Source organism: Drosophila virilis, chromosome 5 (assembly GCF_030788295.1).
Source record: "Drosophila virilis strain 15010-1051.87 chromosome 5, Dvir_AGI_RSII-ME, whole genome shotgun sequence".
Taxonomy (NCBI): domain Eukaryota; kingdom Metazoa; phylum Arthropoda; class Insecta; order Diptera; family Drosophilidae; genus Drosophila; species Drosophila virilis.
Window position 1 is genome coordinate 18,804,827 of NC_091547.1, and position 21,145 is coordinate 18,825,971.

Below are 21,145 nucleotides of genomic sequence, written 5' to 3' on the forward strand. Positions count from 1 at the left end.
ACCAGAAAGTACAACAATAACTCGCTGTTACTTTCTTTACCAGCCAGCCTGTGTGAATTTTCCAAATTTACTATCATATTATTTGATATGCTTTAGTAATTCTTGGCCAATTATGCGTTATGTTTAAATGTCATACATTCGGTTAATTTATAATGGAATATTTTTTTGGCGCGCTTTTATTAATTACTTGAAAATGTTGCTAAATTAACATTTGCGGGGTGCCGAATGATATAAGCGTGTTTGCGCATAATTACAGATTTAATTAAAATTTGCATTGTGCAAACGTTTTTCTGCAATTCTAAAACTTTTTACTGCTATGCAAATTTAAAATGACAGTTATTTTTAATACCCTAAACCAATCTGAAAGGTTTTCAGGGTCTATTACACGGAAAAGAATTGGATACAAAATTGTGTTTTTGTCGTCAGCAAAGTTGACTAAGCTTAAAATATTGGAAAAATTGTAACAATTTAAAATTATAATAATAATTTTATTTAAATCAAAAATATTATTTAAGCATATGTTTAAAATCATGTTTCAGCACATTATTTTTATTTATTCTGATTTGTTGTATTTGCACGCATAATTAATTGCATAAAATAATATGAAAAAAAAAAACATCTGGTGGCCGCACGGGCAATAAAAACTCAATCGATTTGCATTAATTGAATGTTAATTCGGCTACGATTTTGCGGTGACAATTAAATGATTAATGACATTTCATTTTTGCCTGGCACCGCGCGTGCCTATGGCTGGAGCTGAATGATAATGATCTGGAGGACAAGCACTTGTGGTATTTAAACACATATGAGCTAGGAATTGTGCAGCCGCATTAGCGTGTATGAATAAGATCAAGGACAACGCTTGAGTGCGACATTCGAGCACAGTAAGCACACGCTATCAGCGCCTTATCACTCAACAATCAATGATGACACTGACAAGGACAATAATCGCACGGCAACGGAATGGGGGTGTTAGCAGCTGTAGACGGCGAACCACTTAAGCGCCTTTGTTCTCAAGTGCCACACACATCATTACACACACACAGTTGCATTGGCTGCACCACCCACGCCACTTGAATTCGCCTTCTACGAGTGTGGCATGTGGCACTGCTTAAGTATTGTATTTTTACTAATGCATGTTAGGCTCGTGTTGTTTTTGTTGTTACAGCCCGACTGTTTTGTATATTTGCATGCCACATGCTCATGTTGCAACGTTCAACTAGAAAATGTGTCAACAATGAAGATGCCAAGAGCTGAGCGACTGATTCACAAATGCAATCATCCAGAGTTCAACTGTTGACAATTTAATCAAATATATTTGCGACGTCTTGCACACGCACAATTTCATTTATTTAACCCACAAATTCCAATGTGAAATGTACAGAATTTGAATTTGAAATATGTGGCATGACTTCATCGCATGTCGATTCGACTTGAATAGCTTTGACAAGCTGGAAAAATGTAAATTTGTATTATAAAAGGCGATTTTGAACTCCTCTATGTGATTCCTATAGATTCAATTGTCTGGCAAATTCAAGGCTTTATAGATTTCCTGATTAAGTGTTATCGAATTTAAGCCACAACTTAAAATAAATATTAATACACATTAATATGAAGAGGTTTTTTATTGCGTCTTTTTATGTGAAACGTATAAGCTGCAATCATTGCACGACAGGTTCCTATTTAAACCAAAATTTGCTCCTGGTGCCCGCTTTCAACATTTTATTGCCAGGCCATTACCGTATGTTTGGCATATTAAAAGGCTCGATGCTGCTTTTGGGCGACCACAAAGTGTTCTCTCCAGCACCTACAAAAATACATATCCAATATGCCGCAAATATATTCTGCTTGACGCACTTAAAGCTTTCTGGGCTTCAATTTTTCTTGTCTCGTCTGTGCGCATTCATTTTATTTGGCATTATTTGATGTCGTCTGAACTTATGTATATGCCATAAAATCATATGGTCGGGCAGCCAAAAATGTGTCTGACCTTGCTGTCCCGCACACACACACACACACTCACCAAGTTTTATGCTTGTATGTTTTCATATTTTTGCGAGTGTTTTTTATGGCGGCTACCAAAATGGAAACAAAAGCCAACAGCCGAAAGTTAAGAGCATAATGGAGCATAAATGCTTTGACTATATAAATGTGATTTTTTGCTGCACGCTTTGACGCGCTCCTGGCCATGTCCGAAACATGTCAGCGCTAACGAATCTCCTGTTCATGCTTGTTGTTTCCATTTATTAGTGCAGTAAGGTTACTTTATGTTTTTGGATTTTCAGCTTTGGCGGATTCTTCAAGTATCATGAAAAAGGCAAAGGCAGTTCAGGTGTGCATTTTCTTGACGATAAATTAAAGCTGTGTTGCAGGTTATGGGTTAAAAAATATAATTAGTCTTTTTTTTTCTTTTAAAATATCTAAAGGGGTTTTTTCTGTAGCCATCTTGTTAATTTCAATTACTTAATGAACTATTTTAGTACAACAATAAATTGCTTGGAACTCCTTTACCTATGAGTATTTCATTAGTTCTTAAATACTCCTTTCCTTGCTTTCTCACAATATTGATGCACAAATTGCTGGCCCATAAAGACATCAGTTAATTAATGGCGTTAATGTCCTGACAGCAGCTCTAGAAGCTGCTAATTAACCAAATTGACTTATCAAGCCCCAAAAGGACTAAATGCGGCAGCAGACCCTGAAGGGATAAAATCAGTTAATGGGCGGCTTAATTAACAGCAATTCAAGGTGTTAACGGCGCTGCTTTTAAGTCACCAAAAATATTAAATCTTATTTTGTATATATCAAGGCAATGTCAACGGCAGCCGGCGGTTGTGGACCAGTGGAAAGTGGCAGCCGCCACACATTAAATACCATTTCAAAGGCTTGAAAGTTTTTCGTTACCAAATGCAGGTGGGCTGCTTACCTTTTGTGCTGAGGCACTGAAACGAGAGTAAAAAGAAGCCAAAAGGTTAAATATGGCCATGTTAAAGACTGGATGAGATATAAAATCTTAAGTATGCGTGTAATCCCGAAACAATTTTATTAGCCAAACCCAAAGATGGCTCTAGACACAACGGAAGCCAATTAGGTTAATGCTCTTGTAGGAGCCAGAGCCTAAAATGGGCCAAGAATGCGTCAAGTGTTTACGCATAAACTTGGCTCTCAGCTAGATGCTCAGCCCCTTAAGCAGATTATATTTATATTAATAGAAGCACATTTGCGCGCAAGGATATCGTATATGTACTTAATAACGTATTTTTCAACTTTTCGAAAAAGCGGAAAACAGCCCTTGGCCATTTGCTTTGTTGTTTTTAACATTTACTTTGACAACTTTGTTGCTATTTAAATCAATAGACGAGAGTTTTTATCGCTGTGTACCTTTTTTTTTTGTTTTTTAATTTGAGCTTGTTTATAGAAAATAATGAGAATTATGTTTTGTGGAAAAAATATTTGGACAAGATATTTTTTTTTTAATTGAACATTTCTTAGGAAATTAGCATAATGCTTTGTTTGTGCTCAGGAAAAATACTTTTCGATAGCTATTTACTGGTTCAAGAAGCAAGGCCTTGAGTTACAGGCATTACAAATTTTAATGAACAAGTTTAGTTTTTGATAACTTGTGAATGGTAGAAATAGATGAAGTAATAATGTTGCTAAACATATTTCATCCCCTAAACGCATACCTGAGTCTTACGCAAAATAATATAAATCTCTTATTTTTAGTTAACATCTTTAAAGGTCCTGCTACTATTGGATTCTAAAAAAATTATTTGTATTTAATTGTTGTAGCATTCTCTAGATCATATAAACTTACTATACAAAAATGTACTATGTAAGGCGGCCGGTTTGACTTCTTGACTAATGGCACCCAAACATTTAAACTTGTACTGAAAATTCCCTAAAATACTTTAATAAAGGAACACCAAACAATTTTCGAATTAATTGCAATCAAGTTTCGTTGCTTGAAGACCGCAGAGCCTCTGCGAAAATACAGAAATCGCAAAAGATGGGTTTCGGGCCTCGTGCTGGCTAAATTGAAGGCTCAAAGTAAGGTGTAAGGTGTATAGACGGCACATATGTACGTTATTCTATGCAAAAACCAGTGCAAGCCACAAATACACACACAGCCACACACGCACATGCACATTCACTTGCTCTTGTGCGCAAGGCTTCCCACTGAGCTGAGCTGGAAGCAATTTATCAAAGCATTGCATAGCAATGGAGCTGGGACATGCAAGCCCATAAAGGATATTCAGAACTGCTTTAACTTTATGCTCCTACGATTTGAACACGTGTTAACAACATAAATGCATAACAGTTACCCCATTTAGACAGTCGGCAGAGGCGCCATGTGTTCCGCATGTTCTTGGTATTGCAGAACTTTCCATTTTCAGGAGCAGGTTGTCCTTAGCTGCACCGGCTGCAGTGGAACAGTTGCGTTTGAAAAATCTGATTCAACAATTTATAAAGCGAGAGTTTTGTGCATTTGTTGTTCAAGTTAATGTATTCTGTTTGCTATAGAAAGTTGAAGTCTAAAATCGGTTTAAGAACTCAGAAATTTAAATTATAAAATTGAAATTTACAACAATGATTTATTCGTATTTTTTGCTTAAATCCTCTTAGGGATACATTACGTACCCTCTTTATTTTGGATATAAGTAAAAACTGAGTTTGCCACAAGCGAAAATAAAAATATGAATAGTTAAAAATCAAAAAGTTTCTTTTACTTTTGCATATACAAGCTTTAATTAAAGCCCAGTTAAGGCATTAATTGGCCCATGGCAATCAGTTCAGCAAACGGGGCATGTGGTAAAAAATATTTTATATCAAGTAGAGAAAAGGCAGGAATCATAAATTAAAAACAAAAGGCAGCAGCACAGCAATAAAATTGAGAAAACTTTGCTGAATGGCGCCTTAAAAGGCAGACAGGGAGCATTAAAAGGCTCCACTGGGCAATACATATACACGAGGACGAGGTACTCATGTGTTTATGTGAAAAGCCGAACACACACTCACAGACACATACACACACACTCTAACGCACACATATACACACACACACACACGTAGACAGGGAGAGACAAACAGTGGTGGCCACAAAAGCAGCTGTAAAATAGTTTTTCATATCCGCTGGCAACTTGCATTGTGAGATGGCCTCGTCTGTAGTTCAATGTGTGTCTTTCTGTGTGTTTGTCACCTGAGCAGCTGTTGTTGTTATTGCTGTAGTTGTTGTTGCTCTTATCCTGTGCCCCTGTCAGCCGTATGATTGCGCATTCATAATATTTCCTGCCGCCCGCTCTTTGCCTTCTTTTGCCCCAGAATACATGCAGTTTGAGTACAAAGCTCATTTTTCTCATTTGGCTTGCGGAAATTTGCACTGCACTGCAAATCAAAGTCGCTCGCTATGCCATTGACAGCACACACATCCAGGCACATGCTCACAAAGTATCTGTCACTAAATAAACTTTGATTTATTTATACACACTTTGCACTCTGCATTTTGGCCCTACGGCAAAGTCTTCCAAGTCATGGTAAACATTTTGTTGCCGCTTTCTAGAGGCCAAGCAGCTGCTGCATGCGAGTTGTATACGTGTGTCTATTGTGCGTGTGTTGGTGTGTTGGTGTGTGGGGGTGTATATACACTTCCTGTTTCCCTGTTTCAACTTTGCACTTTCAAGTTCATTCCGTACTTAACTGTGTACCCTTGTGAGTGCACAATTTCACATACAGTTGACGTAGCTTTGCAGAAAAATCACTTTTTAAGACAATTAGGAAATCATTTTGCCACGTGCTACGAATCTCATAAGTTAATCAAAATGTCATTACAAGTATTAAGATTACGCATACATCCACAAACACAGCAAAACTGTTAATATAATTTTCAGCTATGTAAAAGGTTTTTTTATTCCAATTTTAAATGGAATTCGTAATGAAATTTTCGCAATATGTCCAAGGCAAGAAAATGTTCTCAGCTAGAGAATATAAATCAAGCTTCGAACAACTTTAAAACTGTCAAAAATAAGTTTGCCCTTTACCCAGTTGTTTTTATTAGTGAAGTATTTTCTTTGTGCTTCGGGCTACAATTTAAACTATGCCTTTAGCCTTTTATAGAATTTAAACATACAAAGGCTATTACAATTTTGTTTACAAAATAGATGACAACTGAAAGGAATTGTGTCAAGCTTGATAGTGCATAAACTATTTTTCTATAAATGCTGTTTTGTTTTTCTCCAATTTTAATAAATTGAATATTGTTCAAAAGTATGTTCAACGGCACCAATTTTATTTAGAGCATTAATACTTTAAATTAAGCAAACAAAAATTAAGCATTAGGGCTAGTCTTTGCTTGAATATAATTCCTATTTTTATCTTTAAAACTGTTAAAATGATTATTAAATAAATTACATATATAGAATATAGTTTTTTTTTATTTTTATTTAAAGGTACATTTTGCTTAGACTCAGCGCGTTGTAATTCTTTGACCTTGGTTGCTTTTACCTCATTTAGTATTTGTGATCTTCCTTAAAGCTTTTCACTTATTTCCTTACTTTGTTTGTACATAAATATTTATTGTCAATTTGCTAAAATCCATGCACACTAAGATCAAATATTCAGTGCTAGCAAAAGTAAATACGAAAGCATTGTGAATCCAGCAACTTGTTGGAGTATTCGAGTACTCGAGTATTACAGCTGTCAATTCACATGCACTCACGCAAGCACTCAGTCATAGTCAAGACGCACAGGTCTGCTGCGGCTCAGGTAACTGAGTAGTTGAGGAAAATCTCACTCTATAGTTTGGCAGAAAAAGCAGCAATTTCTTTTCTTATTTTCTTTTATTTTCATTTTTTTTCTTACGTTTGTCAGTTTGCTGATATATTTCCCAGGACAGCCGCTTGGCGGAGCTGAAACTCTCGCCTGGCCGTGACGAGGGCTAACGACAAGGACAATGTCTGTTGCCAGATGCATGGTCCTGCAAGTCCGCATATTGTCGCGTATTGCAACAGCTTTAACAGGGATTTATGCAGATTACAATGGCAACAAGTTTAGCAAGCTTGTAGCATGTTGCACAGATCTAATGGCTGCATACGCACAAACATTCCCCTGGGGTAACAATTTTTACATAAACAAATTGCCAGGGGCTCCACCTAAACAGCAGCTTAATAGACAAATTTTAAGTGGGAAACTGTGTACCGATTTTGATGGAATTCCTAAATAAAATATGCATTGAGTTTTTGTTCTAAGCCGTATATATATCCATTTATCCTTTTGCGATGGCTGACCACCTGTTAAGCTTTCTTTTTTGTACTTCACTTGAACTGAATTGCCCTTTGGGTTGGCACTCAAACGCTGCATGCCATGGCACAGGGCTCATCTGTGACCTCTGACACGCCATTTAAAAGCAACAATTTTTATTTGAATGCCTCAGCTACAGCTGCTGCATGAGCTCCTGCTGTTGCTTGCTTGCGTATGCATAACAGAAATATTCGAAAGGTTTGTGCAACGTTTGGTTGCGCCACATGCAGAATGTGCAGCCATTTCGCATAATCTTAGATAGTTTCCAACCGTTTCAGCCCGAAACTGCCACAGAATAGTTACGCAAACAGACGGAAAAACTATATATATATATATATATGTATATATATAGAGAGTTCGTGTTGGGGCAACGTTTATGGCACAAAGATGAAGTTGCCGCTGTGTGGGGCACAGCATGTGGCACAACTGCAGTGGAATTTGTTTGCTTATTATGTTATAATTCGTATATCCATTTTCCCAATATGCACGTCTTACACGAACTGGCTTCCAAGTACGCACAAACAGTCGCATTAATTCGCTTCGTACTCGCGGTTTTATGCTCCTTAAGCAGCACGTCTTATCCTATGGTGGCACGTAGAAATACTTTCATGCTTATAATAAAGTACGGTTTCAGTTGACTTTTGAATAATAGATTAAAGTACTATCGATGTGCATGTTCAGCCTTGACCTTGCTAACAAGCTGGTCGGAACTGTGTTTTGACATTTTTGTCGTTTGCCGCGTACATTATTTGAATATGTGTGTTATCCCGCCTGTTTGGCCTGAGTGAAAAAACTGTCTCATCTGAGTAAGGTTCGATGCCTTAAATATGCTATGCAAGTGATTTAATTAAAATAAACAGCAGCTAAATAAACACATTGTAAATAAATTCCAATCTATAAATTAGTTATATATTCCAATACAAATTAAAACATCAATTTATAATATAATTGTTCAAGTTGCCAAATTTTTGTTTGTTATTTAACAAATTTACCTTGTCTAAAAGAATAAAATATTGGGAGCAACTAAACGACTTCCTCAGTGCGTTCGATGTCTTGGATAGACAGAAGTATTTAACACAGTAAAAAAAAAACAGCTTAATGGTTGCTTAAGAATATGAATAAATTAAAATTGTTCGCAACAATATTTATAAGCTCAAAAATCGAATTTAACAAAACATTGCGCATACGACGTGCGGGCAATGATTTTCTTGCTTCGCTTATTAACATAAACGAGGCCTTTGATCTCAGGTTTTCAATTGAATTGAAAGCAAATCTTATTTAAGCGATGACATCGATAGCCAAATTGTCAACATTCTGATGCTTTTATGTTTTCACTAACTAACAAAATCGACAAATTATATTTAAGCTGAATGCCTCTAAGGTCCAAATTGGACGGTACGGTTTTTGGATGATAGCGATATAATATAATTTACCATTTAGGTTTTGAAACTTTAATTTGAGTTTTTGGAATGATTGAGAGGAAATATACCAAAACTTTTTTGCATTTCGAGCAAACATAAATTAGTTATAATAATATACATATTATAGGAGATGTCTAATAAAATAAGCCTAAATTACAGTTGTGACAGGCAAATCTTGTGCAAGCATTTTGCAAGAGAAAGTTTTGTTGTCAAGTGTTAATTGAAACTATGAGCAGTGCTTTCTTGGGTTTCAGACTCATCAATTTATATTATAACACGCATTTAATTTGCTGTGCTGTAGTTGTTCCAAATTGCTTGCATATGCAAATTTATGCAGTTGTTTACCTCTGCCGAAGCGCAAGCTCAATAAATTGCACTTGCCAATGTTTCTGGTTGAACTGCTTGGCAATTGATCCATAAATGCTGCACAATCTGTACGACTATTAAATGAAATCGTCTGCCGTGTGGCAGCCGAACGTAATATTAGAGTACACAACGTGGCATCTGAGAGGCGCCTGCAAAGTTTCCGATAAGTCGAGAAACGCCCACAACTCAATTGAATGGCAGTTCGGGTTTCAGGACTCATCGATTCTTTCTTTGCTTTGATTGACTCGCAGTTGCAGTAAAAATACAATAAACCAAAGAAATTTCAGACGGCGATAAGCGAAAATCTCCGAGAAATCAGCGTAGCAAATACATATACAGATAAATTTAAATGGTACATCTCAAGTAGTAGGGTATTTTTAACGGAAGCTGAAAAGGTATCGTAGTTGTCGCATTTAAGCCAAACGACTTAGTTTGCGTTGAGTTGATTGTCAGCTGGATTTTGTTTTCTTAAGCAGGCTGTGCTACAAGCTTCTCACTTCACAATTGCTGATTTCTAATTGAAGAAAAATTATTTGGTAAGGCAGAAATTAAATTTTTACATCCGCTTATTCTAAAGTATCATTTAATTGCTGTAGCATGGCGCCCAGGAAGGCTAAGGTTCAGAAAGAGGAAGTTCAGGTGTCGCTGGGCCCGCAGGTGCGAGATGGCGAGAATGTTTTTGGCGTTGCCCACATCTATGCCAGTTTTAATGACACGTTTGTCCACGTTACCGACCTATCCGGTCGCGAAACTATCGCACGTGTCACTGGCGGCATGAAGGTCAAGGCCGATCGTGACGAGTCTTCACCCTACGCCGCCATGCTGGCCGCCCAGGATGTGGCTGAAAGGTGTAAGGCACTTGGCATTACTGCACTGCACATCAAATTACGCGCTACGGGCGGCAACAGAACCAAGACACCCGGACCCGGCGCTCAATCCGCATTGCGTGCTCTGGCTCGCTCATCCATGAAAATCGGTCGCATTGAGGATGTGACACCCATTCCATCCGACTCCACACGCAAGAAGGGCGGTCGTCGTGGCCGCCGTCTCTAATATGTCATACCAGATGACCTATGTATATTACTCACGTGTCTCATGCATTTGTTTCTAATAAATTGAATACATAATCGGTAAACTGTTTTCTATTAAGTTTAAAATGCAGGAGCTCTTTCTTGTCGTGCATCCAGAAGAAAACTTGGGCATTAATTGCCATAAGTCTGAACAATTGTCGCAAGGTTCGGTTTATGAAGCTGATTCTTCACTTACACAGGCACTGCAGTATTTTAGATTTTATCGTTAGATAAAATAGACCGATAGCACTAGATCGACTCGGGCTGTGATGCTGATCAAGAATATATATACTTTATGGGGTCGGAGATGCTTACTTCTGCCTCTTACATACATTTGCACAAATACCCTTACTCTTTTTACGCAATGGGTTCAGGGTATAAAAGTACATATTGACTTAAAGCTTTTGATAATATTTTTATTATATTATTCTCTAGCGTTGATCCTGTGCAATTTATTTCGAAACTCTCAACTTTTGCGAGCATATTACAAAGCTCTCCTCACCTATGGGTATCTTTATTTTTATTACCAGCTTATTTCTGCAGGCATGTTTCAGCAAAACGAACCAAAATTTATTTGCATATATTTTTCTGTCGCTGTTTGTGTTTTTCTTTCGCTTTCACATGGGGCATATTTTTTATTACCTTGCAAATAAATACAATTTTATAGCAACTGCGGGCTAAGGCAGTTATGAAATACAACAATCCACACGTGTTCCCCACTTTTTGCATGTGTATTTATATTATTGTAAGGCATTTAAATGCTTACAATTTTGAGGGGTTTTCAGCTCAACGCAGGATTGGAAACTGGCGGACCTGGGTCCTATATTAATGCTTGTAGTTTGTGCTTGTCGCTGTTGTTGCTCTTGTTTTTGCCGCCGCCACCTGTCGCCGTGGGCGTGGTAACTGATATTTTATCCCGTCACTGTGTCTGGTCGCACACAGACAAATGCACACACACACACACACACACACACACACACACACACTTTCGCTCACACTGGGCGTATGGGTAATACATACAAAAATATGGCGAGCTGGTTTTTCGCTGGTGTTGCCGCAGCTGCTGCCGCAAGTTTTTGCCAAAGTAAATTAAATTTCAGTTGCGAGTTTAGCTTAAATGGAAACTTTCCGTTTTCGCAGCGCATCTCAAGTTCTGTCCACACCCCTCCCCCTCCCCCTGCCCCCTAGAGTTGGCTCTCTGCCTCCTCAGATGGCTGTCTTAGTTTAGTGGATCTTAATTAAAACGCGACTCGTCGCGTGCAACTTGAGGCAGTGTTTTTGAGCGTCCCCTTGATGCTTAATTAAAATACTTATGCGACATGTTGTGCGCCGCCATGAGATGTGTGTCAACAGCTGCTAATGCCACACCTGACGCATTCGTGCAGGTGTATAGCACGTGAGTCAAGTGTTTTCTCACCCACTGTCTGCTTCTGCTTCTGTTTCTGTTTGTCTGGCCGATTTCTTACCACTTGTCGTCCGCTCTGACTCCTCTTCCATGTTGTCACGTTTCCATATTACCAACCTATTCGTTTACGTTCTCGTTGTCGCTTCGGCAAAGTGCGCAATCCACGCTAATTTGCAATTCCCACAAAATGACACAACCATCCATCCAGAGCATTCGCCGTCACCAGGCACCAAATAAGCAGCACCAAGCACTTGAATCTGTCCTGCTTTATTTTCATTTCGGTTTTTGTTCCCGACTACTTTTGAGGTCGACAGACTTGAGGCTGCTTTTGTTAATAAAAAAAGAGCCTTTGCATTGGGATAAACTGTACGGCGACCGTAGGCAAAGCCAAGTCTTTGTAAAGAGATTAGTAACTAATTCTTAAATGATGCCTAAGTTAAAGTCTTTGAACTCTTAGATAGTTCTATTTGATAAGCCATTAATACTTTTTATACTTTCTCCTCCAGTAAACGATTTGCTTTGAAAAAACTTAGGTTCTTTATTCACAATACTGAGAAAATATCTCAATTTTTAGTTACATTATGGCAATTACATTTTAAATATTTCAAAATATGAATCGCATTTCAAGTACAGAGCACCATTAAAAACGAAACTCAAACTATGAATGTTTTGAATTTCGGTTCTTTATGTGAGTCTGCATATCAGTTAGCTGATATGCTATGAAAACGAAGAAGCTATTCTTGGCCTGCTGCTTTGATGCATATTTGTAGCATCTTTGAGTATCCAGTAATTGCAGTAATGATTTAATTCAAATGACCTGGAATGTTCAAGTTCTTAGAGTCAAGAATAACATGTTTGAGTTGAATTAAGTGGTTTTCTATTGCGTGACTTTTGACCTAATTGGGTAGCCCCAGCTGATGCCCTTAATGAATCCGAACGATTTGGATTGCAAACTATCTTTTGGCTCGAAAGCTGCTTAGAAATATGCGAATCCAAAGAACCTTGTTTGGATCCTTTGGAGTTGTCCTGCATACTTCTCAGCTTTGGAAAGAGTGCACTATTTTGCTGAGAAAATGTATCCGACTTTGCAGACTGTATAGGAGTTGGATAGCCACCAGGAAGAGGATCTTCCTCGTGGAATAGATTGCTAGCACGATCGAAGGAATCGATGCTGTCGACAACAGGTAGGCCGCGATGTTGGCAACACTTGATGAGGCCCCCCGTAGGGCACTTTTTGTATGGCTGCTCTTTGGTTGCCATTTTGGTGATTTTAATGCAATTGGCAAAGATCTGATTGCGATCTCTTTGCTGTTCCTGGCGGCATTGCTCGCGATGCTCGTACTTTTTGTACGCCAAATCTGCCTTGGAGTAGTATCCTGGCCAGCAATAGTCTCGTATTTTGCTCCTGCCCACCATACGACCCTCAGGCACCTCATCAATCTGGTTGCTGCGTCGGTAGAACTCCACAGCTTTGGCAATTGGAAAAACAGGACGTCCTATCTTACGTGCATCCTTAATCGCCTTAACCGCATCACCAAAAAATAAAACATCTTCTTGCAGATACGGATCTTCTCGGCAAGCTGACAGACGCACTTGCTCCTGTTGACGTTTTTTAAGGAACTCTTCCCGCTGGCCATAAAGTATGTCCCGCAGGTTTGCAGTCGCTTTATCCATATTCCGCTTCTGGGCTGTATTGAAACAGTTGTTGGCTTCCTCGACCTTGAATCGTTCTGCAATTTTAAAGCGACGAATCTCTGCATCTCGCTGGCGTTGCAGCTCTTGCCGTTTGCGATCCTCCAGCTCGTATGCATGACGCTGCTGGGACAACTTATTTATCTTACACTGGCGTAGTTTCTCGTCCAACTTAATCTGTTCATCATGTTGATTGATAACAAGGACTTCATGCGAGTGAGCCAATCGCTTTTGCGCCTGTGCCTGGTAGCATAGCTGAACGGCGCACGCCTCCTTCTTGAGTATTCGCTTGTCACGCAGCTCCTTGATTTCTTTACCGTACCGGGCGTCTAGCTTGCGACGCTTTACGAGATCAACGCAAAGGACTCTATCGTCGATCTCATTACACATGCTCTCGTCTATGAAAGAGGTTTGTGGTAATCAGTTTTATTTGTCGTAAGCTTAGCACCATGAACTTACATTTGGCTATCTCGGCCTTCTCTTTGAGAGCATCTTGGTAGGCACGACGGTAAAACTCGCGATTTTTTTCAGCGCGCTCCTTGGCTGCTCTTTTTTCCTTCTCGTGCAGAAGCTTGTACTGTGCACGCTCGATAATTACGTCGTAATCCTCCTGCTTCTTTTTGGCCAATCTTTGAAGTCGCCTCTCTTCCAGATCCTTTAAAAAGTAGGCACGTAACTCGACCGCTTTCGCTGCTTCACGGGCTTTTTCCTCCTCCTCAGTGACGTTGCAAGAGGGCATCAAAAGCTCTGGACACTGTTCTTCATCGATACGCTGCTGCTTTCGCGCCTCTTCAGCAATTCCCCGATTTAGTGCTTCATTGAATTTTCGCTGATAATACACTTCGCTCTCGATCACGGCGTGTTGCAGAGCTCGTTGACCTGGCTTCATGTCCTCCAGTATTCGGTTAGCGCGCATGACGCGGTTCACGCGCATTTGCTCGTGCTCGAGCATGGTTTGCCTTTCTCTGATTGTAGCCTCGTGCAGTTCCTGATCGAGTTTTGCTTGCCTCTCCTCGTCGAACGAGATATTACCCGTGTTCGTGAAGCGCTTGCAGACCCAATCGCTACCCTCCTTGAGGTATGTCATGTAGCGACGCTCTTCCTCTTCCGCAGCCAGAGCTGCTTGCTTCTGTGCCATAGTTGACCTGGACATGATGTCATCAAAGCGCTTCGCTGACACCACAACAGGTTGAAGATTGCGATTCTTGATGAGCCTCGTGTGGCCGGGTTGCGCTATGCAAGCCTTGTTGAATTTTAGCCTCAGCATTTTATTATTATTTTACGTGTTGAGTACCGCGAAATTCTATCGATGTGCAGAAGAAGTGTACGAACTGTGATGCGTGTCTGTGGGTGTCTGTTGTTTGTTTGATTGTTTGTTTGTTTGTCTGTTTGTTTGATTTTTTGTTTTGTTTGTTTCCGTTAATATGGAATGTATAGACTACTGTGTGGATTCATATTCCCCTTATTCTTATCTGTGTGTCAAAGATAACAACTTTATTATCTGGCAAATTTATTGGCTGCTCTAGTTGCTGTTGTCAAATATTTAACAGCAACATTTAAGCGCTGCCATCTTATAAAATACCCGTCAGTGTTAACTTAGAGCACATTATCCCCTAAAAATATTATTGTTAGTAGCTTTAGCTTACATTATATACGACGTCTGAGAAGGTAAAAATGCATTATCTTTTGCTCTAAATTTACTATATTCTCGCAACTCCTTAGAAAAATTATATGACAAATCCTATCAATTGACAATTATTAATAGGGCGACTCGCTCAAACTATAGAAACTAAGCAAATTCATGATTATTTCAATCTAGCTCATTACATTTTGCTGATTATATCCAAGAATTTTAACGCCAAATACGCTTACGATCGGTTGTTTTGCTGAATTTGTCATTTGAACTGCATTGCTGAACTCCACCTATAGTTTTCATCGAGCTCGCGCTATTTAATGGGCTTTCTCTTAAGTTTGGAGAGCTCCAATGTGCCTTAATTGAATCTGCCGACTTATTCGATCGAAGACTCTCATCACAATTTTCTGAAACCTCCATAGCAATTGGACACTGACCCAGCTGAAGATCCTCCTCGTTGCAGACATTGCTTCCACAATCAAAGGAATCGACACTTTCGACGGCAGGCATGCCGCGGTGCTGAAAGCACTTCATGGGGCACTCCAGTTCGCATTTTATATACGGCTGCTCTTCGGCAGCAATTTTAGTGATTTTAATACACTTGTCAAATATCTGATTGCGTTCATACTGCAGATCCTCGCGACACTTTTCCCTTTGAGCGTAGTTTTTGTAAGCCAAATCCGCCTTGGAATGGTATCCAGGCCAGCAATAGTCGCGTATTCTACTCCTGCCCACCATACGACTCTCGGGAGCCTTATCGATTTGGTTCTTGCGTGTGTAGATCTCCACAGCCTTGGCCATCGGAAAAACAGGACGTCCCGTTTTGCGCGCATGCACGACTGCCTTGAGCGCATCATCAAAGAATATCGCGTCCTCTTTAATGTAAGGATCCGCTTGGCAAGAAGACATATGCATTAGCTGCCGCTGACGTCGATCCAAGAAATCATCCCGTTGACCAAAGAGTATGTCTCGTAAATTGGCCGTTGCTTGATCCTTATGACGTTTCTGCGTTGCACAGAATCTTCTATTGGTCTCCATGTTCTTGAGTCGATTAGCAATTTGAAAGCGGCGAATCTCTGCATCCCGTTCACGTCGCTCCTGAGCCTGCCTGCGTTCCGTCAGCTCGTAGGCACGACGCTGCCTTGACAGCTCATCTATCTCACATTGGCGACGTCCCTCGTCCATTTGCACCTCTGCATCATATTGCTCCCCTACTTGATTCTCATGATCCTGGGCCTGGCGTTTGTTTTTCTGATGGAGGCGGCAGATTTGTATAGCCCGATTCTCTCGATCGCGTATTTTCTTCGCTAAATTCGCCTTAAAATCTTTATTGTAGCGCGTGTCCAGAGTACGGCGTCTAGTCACATCAGCGCAGATGATACGATCGGTAATTTTATCGCAGATGCGTTCGTCTGGTGGTTGATTGGGTGATTAATATCAGAATAGTTTTTCGCTGTTAACTTACATTCTTTGATCGCTGCCTTTTCCTCGAGAGCATCTTTATAGGCACGACGGCAAAATTCGCGCTTCTTTTCGGCCCGCTCCTTGGCTTCCTTCTGTTCCTTCTCGTACAGGCATTGGTACTGCGCGCGCTCGATGAGAACATCGCATTCCTCTTGCTCTTTTTCGGCTAATCTCCTCTCGCGTCTCTCATTGCAGTCCTTTAGGATTTCCGCGCGCACAATCAGCGCCTTCGCCTTTTCCTGAGCTTTTAGCTGCTCCTCTGTTATGGTGGAGAATGGTATCAAGACTTCTGGGCAGTTCTCGTCTTCCAGACGCTTTTGACGCTGAGCGTCTTCGGCAATTTCACGATCAACAGCCTCGTTGTATTTTCTTTGATATATCACTTCGCTCTCGACCACTGCATGGTGCAATGCTCTTTGATTCTCCTTCATGTTCTCCAATATTCGATTAGCACGAATGACGCGTCTTTTTCGGTTCAAATCATCCTCATATTTAACCTGCTTTTCCCTGATTGCTGCTTCCCTCAGTTCCTGATCAAGTTTCGCCTGCTTTTCCTTATCCAAGTCCTGGTGCGACATCTTTGTGAAACGGCTGCACAGCCAATCACTGCCTTCCTTTAGGTAATTCATGTAACGTTTCTCTTCTTCCTCTGCGGCCAGGGCTGCATGCTTCTTTTCCATGCGGGATCTATCCATTATGCCACCAAAGCGCTTGGCACTGACAACCACGGGAAAACCCTTGGGACTCTTTATAAATTTCACATGGCCGGGCTGGGCAAAACAAACTTTATTCAGCTTCATTATTAATTGTTTATGTAGTACATGTATATAATTGTATAAGTATGAAGTTGGAATATTCGTGAATTGTATAAATGGGAAGCTTGTGGATTTCTCTTGAATTATAAGTATGTTGTATGTATTTATGTATATATTAGGATTCTGCTTATTTTAGAAGTAAAAGCAATAGCCTCCTACTAAAATATGTTTTATAGTAAACATTTTATCATATACCTATAAGCCAGTCGTCTATTAAAATAGCATACAGTCGGCGGTCAACTTGGTCTCGGGAAACGTGGGCTCCATATAAAAAAGTGATAGAAAGGATGAGAATCCGACACCCCGATGAAAAACTTGCTGAATGCAAAAGAGCCAAACAGTGTTGGCCCAGCTATGACAATAAAAAACAACCGACCTACGCTCCAACAAAGGGATTTAAAGTCGCCGAATAGCCGCAGATAAGCTAGGCATCCCATTCAATTGCATATTGCAGAAGCCAAATGGAGCAGGAAAAGTACACGCTAAAGCGTGTACGATGCCCATGTTCGGCTCTAAGCAACAAAAGGAAGAACCCCTTCGGAAAATGCCAACTACAATCTCTGAAGGATAACAGGAGACTCACGACAAGAGCTATCGCTCGCTCCCAATCTCCCTTAATGGTATTAATATGATTTGACTATGCTTACAGAATTCATTTAAAATACGAAAATTGTGTCAGATTTATATATCTTATATCATTTTAACCATTCAATTACACTTATGTTGCTCAACTGCTTAAAATATATAAAAGTTGAAATAAATTGAATGCATTCATACATAATTATCGAATTAATTAAAATCAAAGAAATCAAATCATAAGATACAGTTTTCGATAACGCACTCCAATTGCTAAACCAATTTCAACGCCAAATGCTAGCTCGATTGGGTTGTTTAGGTGGTCCTTTGTGATTTTTAGTTTGATGCATTTTACTAAGTGTGCTCGAGTGATTCGATTCGAGAGATTGTGTAGTCCGTTTCGTCTGTCCATGATGGTGCTTAAGCTTAGCTTTTGTAGTATTCGGTGGAACTTTATGGTCCATGGAACCCGAACATGTGTCACTTATATAGGGTGCATCATCAGCTCTAATCGATTCTAGATTTGTATCACATGTCCTCATAACCTCCAAGACACTTGGGCATGGACCAGGCTGAGGATCATCTGCGCAGCAGACATTGCTTCCACAATCGAAGGAATCCACACTTTCGATGGAAGGCATGCCGCGACGTTGAAAGCACTTGACAGGGCTCTCCGAAACGGCGGCTTTACACGGTGGTTTCTCAGCAGCTATTTTACTAATTTTAATGCAGTTTATCAAAATCTGATGCTGGGCCGTCGCCTGGTCTTTTCGACATGTTTCCCGCTGTTCATACTTTTTGTATGCCAAATCCGCCTTTGAGTGGTAGCCTGTCCAGCAATAGTCGCGTATCTTGCATCTACGGTTTGCACGACTTTTGGGAATCATGTCTATCTTGTTTTCGCGTCGGTAAGTTTCCACTGCCTTCACCAATGGGTGTGTCGGTCGTCCATTCGTATGCGCCTCGGAAATCACTTTAAGCGCCTGGTCGTAAAACTCTACGTCCTGTTGCAAATAGAGATCGGGTTGGCAAGCAGAGATGCGCATTTGCTGATCTTTACGTCGCTGCTGGAACTCGTCCCGCTGGCAGTGGAGTTGGTCACGTAGTTCAGCAGTTGCCTTATCTTTGCGCCTTTTTTCTGTCGAATTGAATCGTTTATTGGCTTCCTGGTTCTTTAAACGTTCAGCTATGTCAAATCGACGAATCTCCGCATCCCGTCGACGGCGCTCTTCAGCCTGCTTGCGCTCTTCCAATTCGTAGGCACGACGCTGATTGGAAAGTTCTTCCTTCTGACATTGACGTCGGGCTTCATCTATCTCTATTTCAAACTCATAATGTTTTTCAAGATTTTCCTGCAAGTCCTGGGCTTTCCGAGTGTTCGCTTTCTCCATGAGGCAGATCTGCTTAGCCCATGCATCACGCTCGGACATATCCCTCGCTTGCATCGTTTTGAATGCCTTTTTGGAACGCGCCTCCAGGTAACGGCGTTTGGTGACATCTACGCAAATGACGCGGTCCTCAATCTGCTCACAGATGCGTTCGTCTATTGGTTGGTTGTGTGGCAATAAGCAGGACCTTTTGGAATCTAATGCTAATGCAGAACTTACTTTTCTTGATCTCGGCCTTATCCTTGAGCGATTCCCGATAGGCACGACGGCAAAACTCGCGTTTATTTTCTGCCAGCTCTTTGGCTGCCTGCTCCTCTTTCTTCTGCAGGCACTTGTACTGCTCACGCTCGATAATTTCCTCGTAGAGCTCTTGTTCCTTTTCAGCTAATTTGCGTTGTTGCCGCTCTTCGAGATCCTTGAGGAATTGCTTGCGCACGGTGTCCGATTTTTCCTGCTGCTGGGCCTTAAGCTGCTGCTCTGTGAGATTGCAAAAGGGTATCAATCTTTCCGGACAGTGCTGTTCATCTAGGCGCTCCTGTTGCCGGGCCTTTTCAGATATCTCCTGATTAAGGGCTTCATTATATTGCCGCTGATAGATCACATCGCTCTCGATCTGTGCCTGGCGCAGAGCTCTTTGAGACGGCTTTAGGCTTTCTAGTATCTTATTTGCTTTCACAATGCGTTCATTGCGTAGCTGTTGTTCATGTAATTGTTGTTTTCTGCTACCTTCTAAAACTTTTCTATTCATCTCATAAAAATGGACTTGGTCCTCCTGCTCAGGCGACAGGACTGTTTTGACTGGGAAACATTTGCAAAGGGCATCGTTGCCTTCTTTCAGATATTGCTTATAGCGATACTCCTCCCTTACAGACTCGTTAAGTATTTGGTCCTTACCGGACCTGGCCAGCATGGCATTAAATCGTTCGGAACTAATTACAAAAGGTTTCGTATTGCGTTTATTTAAGAGTTCTGTGTGGGTTGGCACTGCTCCGCAAATACTATTGCCCGTCATTGTCAATTATAAAGTTTTAGTACTCTTTTGAAAATATATAAATAGGTACATATGGCTGGTATTTGCGATTCTGGCAAATACCATGAAATTGAAGTTTCTTTGAATTCAGTGTTTTTTTTTTTTATAAAGGTGCTGTGGAATATTTTTTTTTGCTTCAAACCGAAGTGAGGTAACGAATATAGCCTACTCTTTAAAAATTCAAAAAAGATATTACTTTTTAAAATACATAATTCAGGTCGTTAGAGTCCATCATGCTTAGAATCAGCATCATTATGTTATTCTGTCATGTGCTGGCATTCTTGTAACAGTTCCTCAGCCTTTATCCTTGAATGGCAGCTGACAAAATGGCGCCATGTGACAGTCCGCCCCGTGCCGAACTAATGAGCATAAGCTTTAGTTGCGGGCTTATGAATAAAATGTGGTCGACTAACTGCCCAAACGAGGAGTAAAGAAACGCCGACATGGTAATTTTTCATCAGCCCCAATTTGCTGTTCGAGGTCCATTGGCTTTTGATATTTAATTTCTTTTACGAATTGGTTAAAAATGGTAATTAGTTGAAGCCCATGTATTCAGTGAAGATTCCCTGCACTCTATTGAATATCTTTTAATATTATATGAAAGTCGGCTGATGCACATCCGTTCTTTATATATTTCTACCTACACTTAATAGTCTTTTAAATTTTGATAACGAATTAGAGAGACGAATCTAAGTAAAGTTTAATCAACAAATACATTTTTGCAGGGCTTTAAAAGCAGCTCAGAAATATACATAAATATATATTTATATACCCCAGGAAGTCGGAGTTATCTGCTTAAGGCCGTTTCGATTTTCTGACTAAATGAATAAGCCAACATCAAGTGTTCGAACAATGATAAACAAGTTTGATTTTCATTTGATAGAGATGAAACATTTTTGACTCAAAATGCAAAATAATTGATCTGCTTTTTAGCTTTTTCTCGCCCGATTTTTGCGGCTTAGCTTAATGGAATAGTCCGTTGGGATTGC

General features: G+C 40.2%; 5 protein-coding genes across 5 annotated transcripts in view; 1 reads left to right on the forward strand and 4 right to left on the reverse strand.

Annotated features, from left to right (window-relative positions):
- LOC6624970 (5-hydroxytryptamine receptor 1A) overlaps positions 1-21,145 on the reverse strand; it is a 62,545-nt gene that overhangs the window by 27,022 nt on the left and 14,378 nt on the right. The window contains exon 2 of the mRNA XM_002049442.4: positions 2,927-2,942. The gene's annotated coding sequence lies outside the window, so the exon portion shown is untranslated. The remainder of the gene's footprint in view (positions 1-2,926; positions 2,943-21,145) is intronic.
- On the forward strand, positions 9,487-10,218 carry LOC6626663 (small ribosomal subunit protein uS11A). Its single transcript, XM_002049438.4, has 2 exons — positions 9,487-9,619; positions 9,680-10,218. The coding sequence occupies exon 2, from the start codon at positions 9,681-9,683 to the stop codon at positions 10,134-10,136; it is 456 nt and encodes a 151-aa protein (XP_002049474.1). The 5' UTR covers positions 9,487-9,619; position 9,680; the 3' UTR covers positions 10,137-10,218.
- On the reverse strand, positions 12,076-14,727 carry LOC6626662 (cilia- and flagella- associated protein 210). Its single transcript, XM_002049437.4, has 2 exons — positions 13,710-14,727; positions 12,076-13,648 (listed from the first exon to the last, which is right to left on the reverse strand). The coding sequence occupies exons 1-2, from the start codon at positions 14,515-14,517 to the stop codon at positions 12,399-12,401; spliced, it is 2,058 nt and encodes a 685-aa protein (XP_002049473.2). The 5' UTR covers positions 14,518-14,727; the 3' UTR covers positions 12,076-12,398.
- LOC6626661 (cilia- and flagella- associated protein 210) lies at positions 14,930-17,272 on the reverse strand. The gene is made up of 2 exons (XM_002049436.4): positions 16,349-17,272; positions 14,930-16,295 (listed from the first exon to the last, which is right to left on the reverse strand). The coding sequence occupies exons 1-2, from the start codon at positions 17,145-17,147 to the stop codon at positions 15,103-15,105; spliced, it is 1,992 nt and encodes a 663-aa protein (XP_002049472.1). The 5' UTR covers positions 17,148-17,272; the 3' UTR covers positions 14,930-15,102.
- On the reverse strand, positions 17,823-20,304 carry LOC6626660 (meiosis-specific nuclear structural protein 1). The gene is made up of 2 exons (XM_002049435.4): positions 19,346-20,304; positions 17,823-19,281 (listed from the first exon to the last, which is right to left on the reverse strand). Exons 1-2 carry the CDS (start codon positions 20,136-20,138, stop codon positions 18,023-18,025), a joined length of 2,052 nt encoding a protein of 683 aa, XP_002049471.2. The 5' UTR covers positions 20,139-20,304; the 3' UTR covers positions 17,823-18,022.

Bases quoted from the DNA above. Each gene is read 5' to 3' on its own strand.
- LOC6626663 (XM_002049438.4), top strand. From the start codon at position 9,681: ATGGCGCCCAGGAAGGCTAAGGTTCAGAAAGAGGAAGTTCAGGTGTCG.
- LOC6626662 (XM_002049437.4), bottom strand. From the start codon at position 14,517: ATGCTGAGGCTAAAATTCAACAAGGCTTGCATAGCGCAACCCGGCCAC. The intron at 13,649-13,709 runs GTAAGTTCATGG...CCTCTTTCATAG, and splicing joins GAAGGCCGAGATAGCCAAAT to ACGAGAGCATGTGTAATGAG.
- LOC6626661 (XM_002049436.4), bottom strand. From the start codon at position 17,147: ATGAAGCTGAATAAAGTTTGTTTTGCCCAGCCCGGCCATGTGAAATTT. The intron at 16,296-16,348 runs GTAAGTTAACAG...ATCAACCACCAG, and splicing joins AAAGGCAGCGATCAAAGAAT to ACGAACGCATCTGCGATAAA.
- LOC6626660 (XM_002049435.4), bottom strand. From the start codon at position 20,138: ATGACGGGCAATAGTATTTGCGGAGCAGTGCCAACCCACACAGAACTC. The intron at 19,282-19,345 runs GTAAGTTCTGCA...ACCAACCAATAG, and splicing joins TAAGGCCGAGATCAAGAAAA to ACGAACGCATCTGTGAGCAG.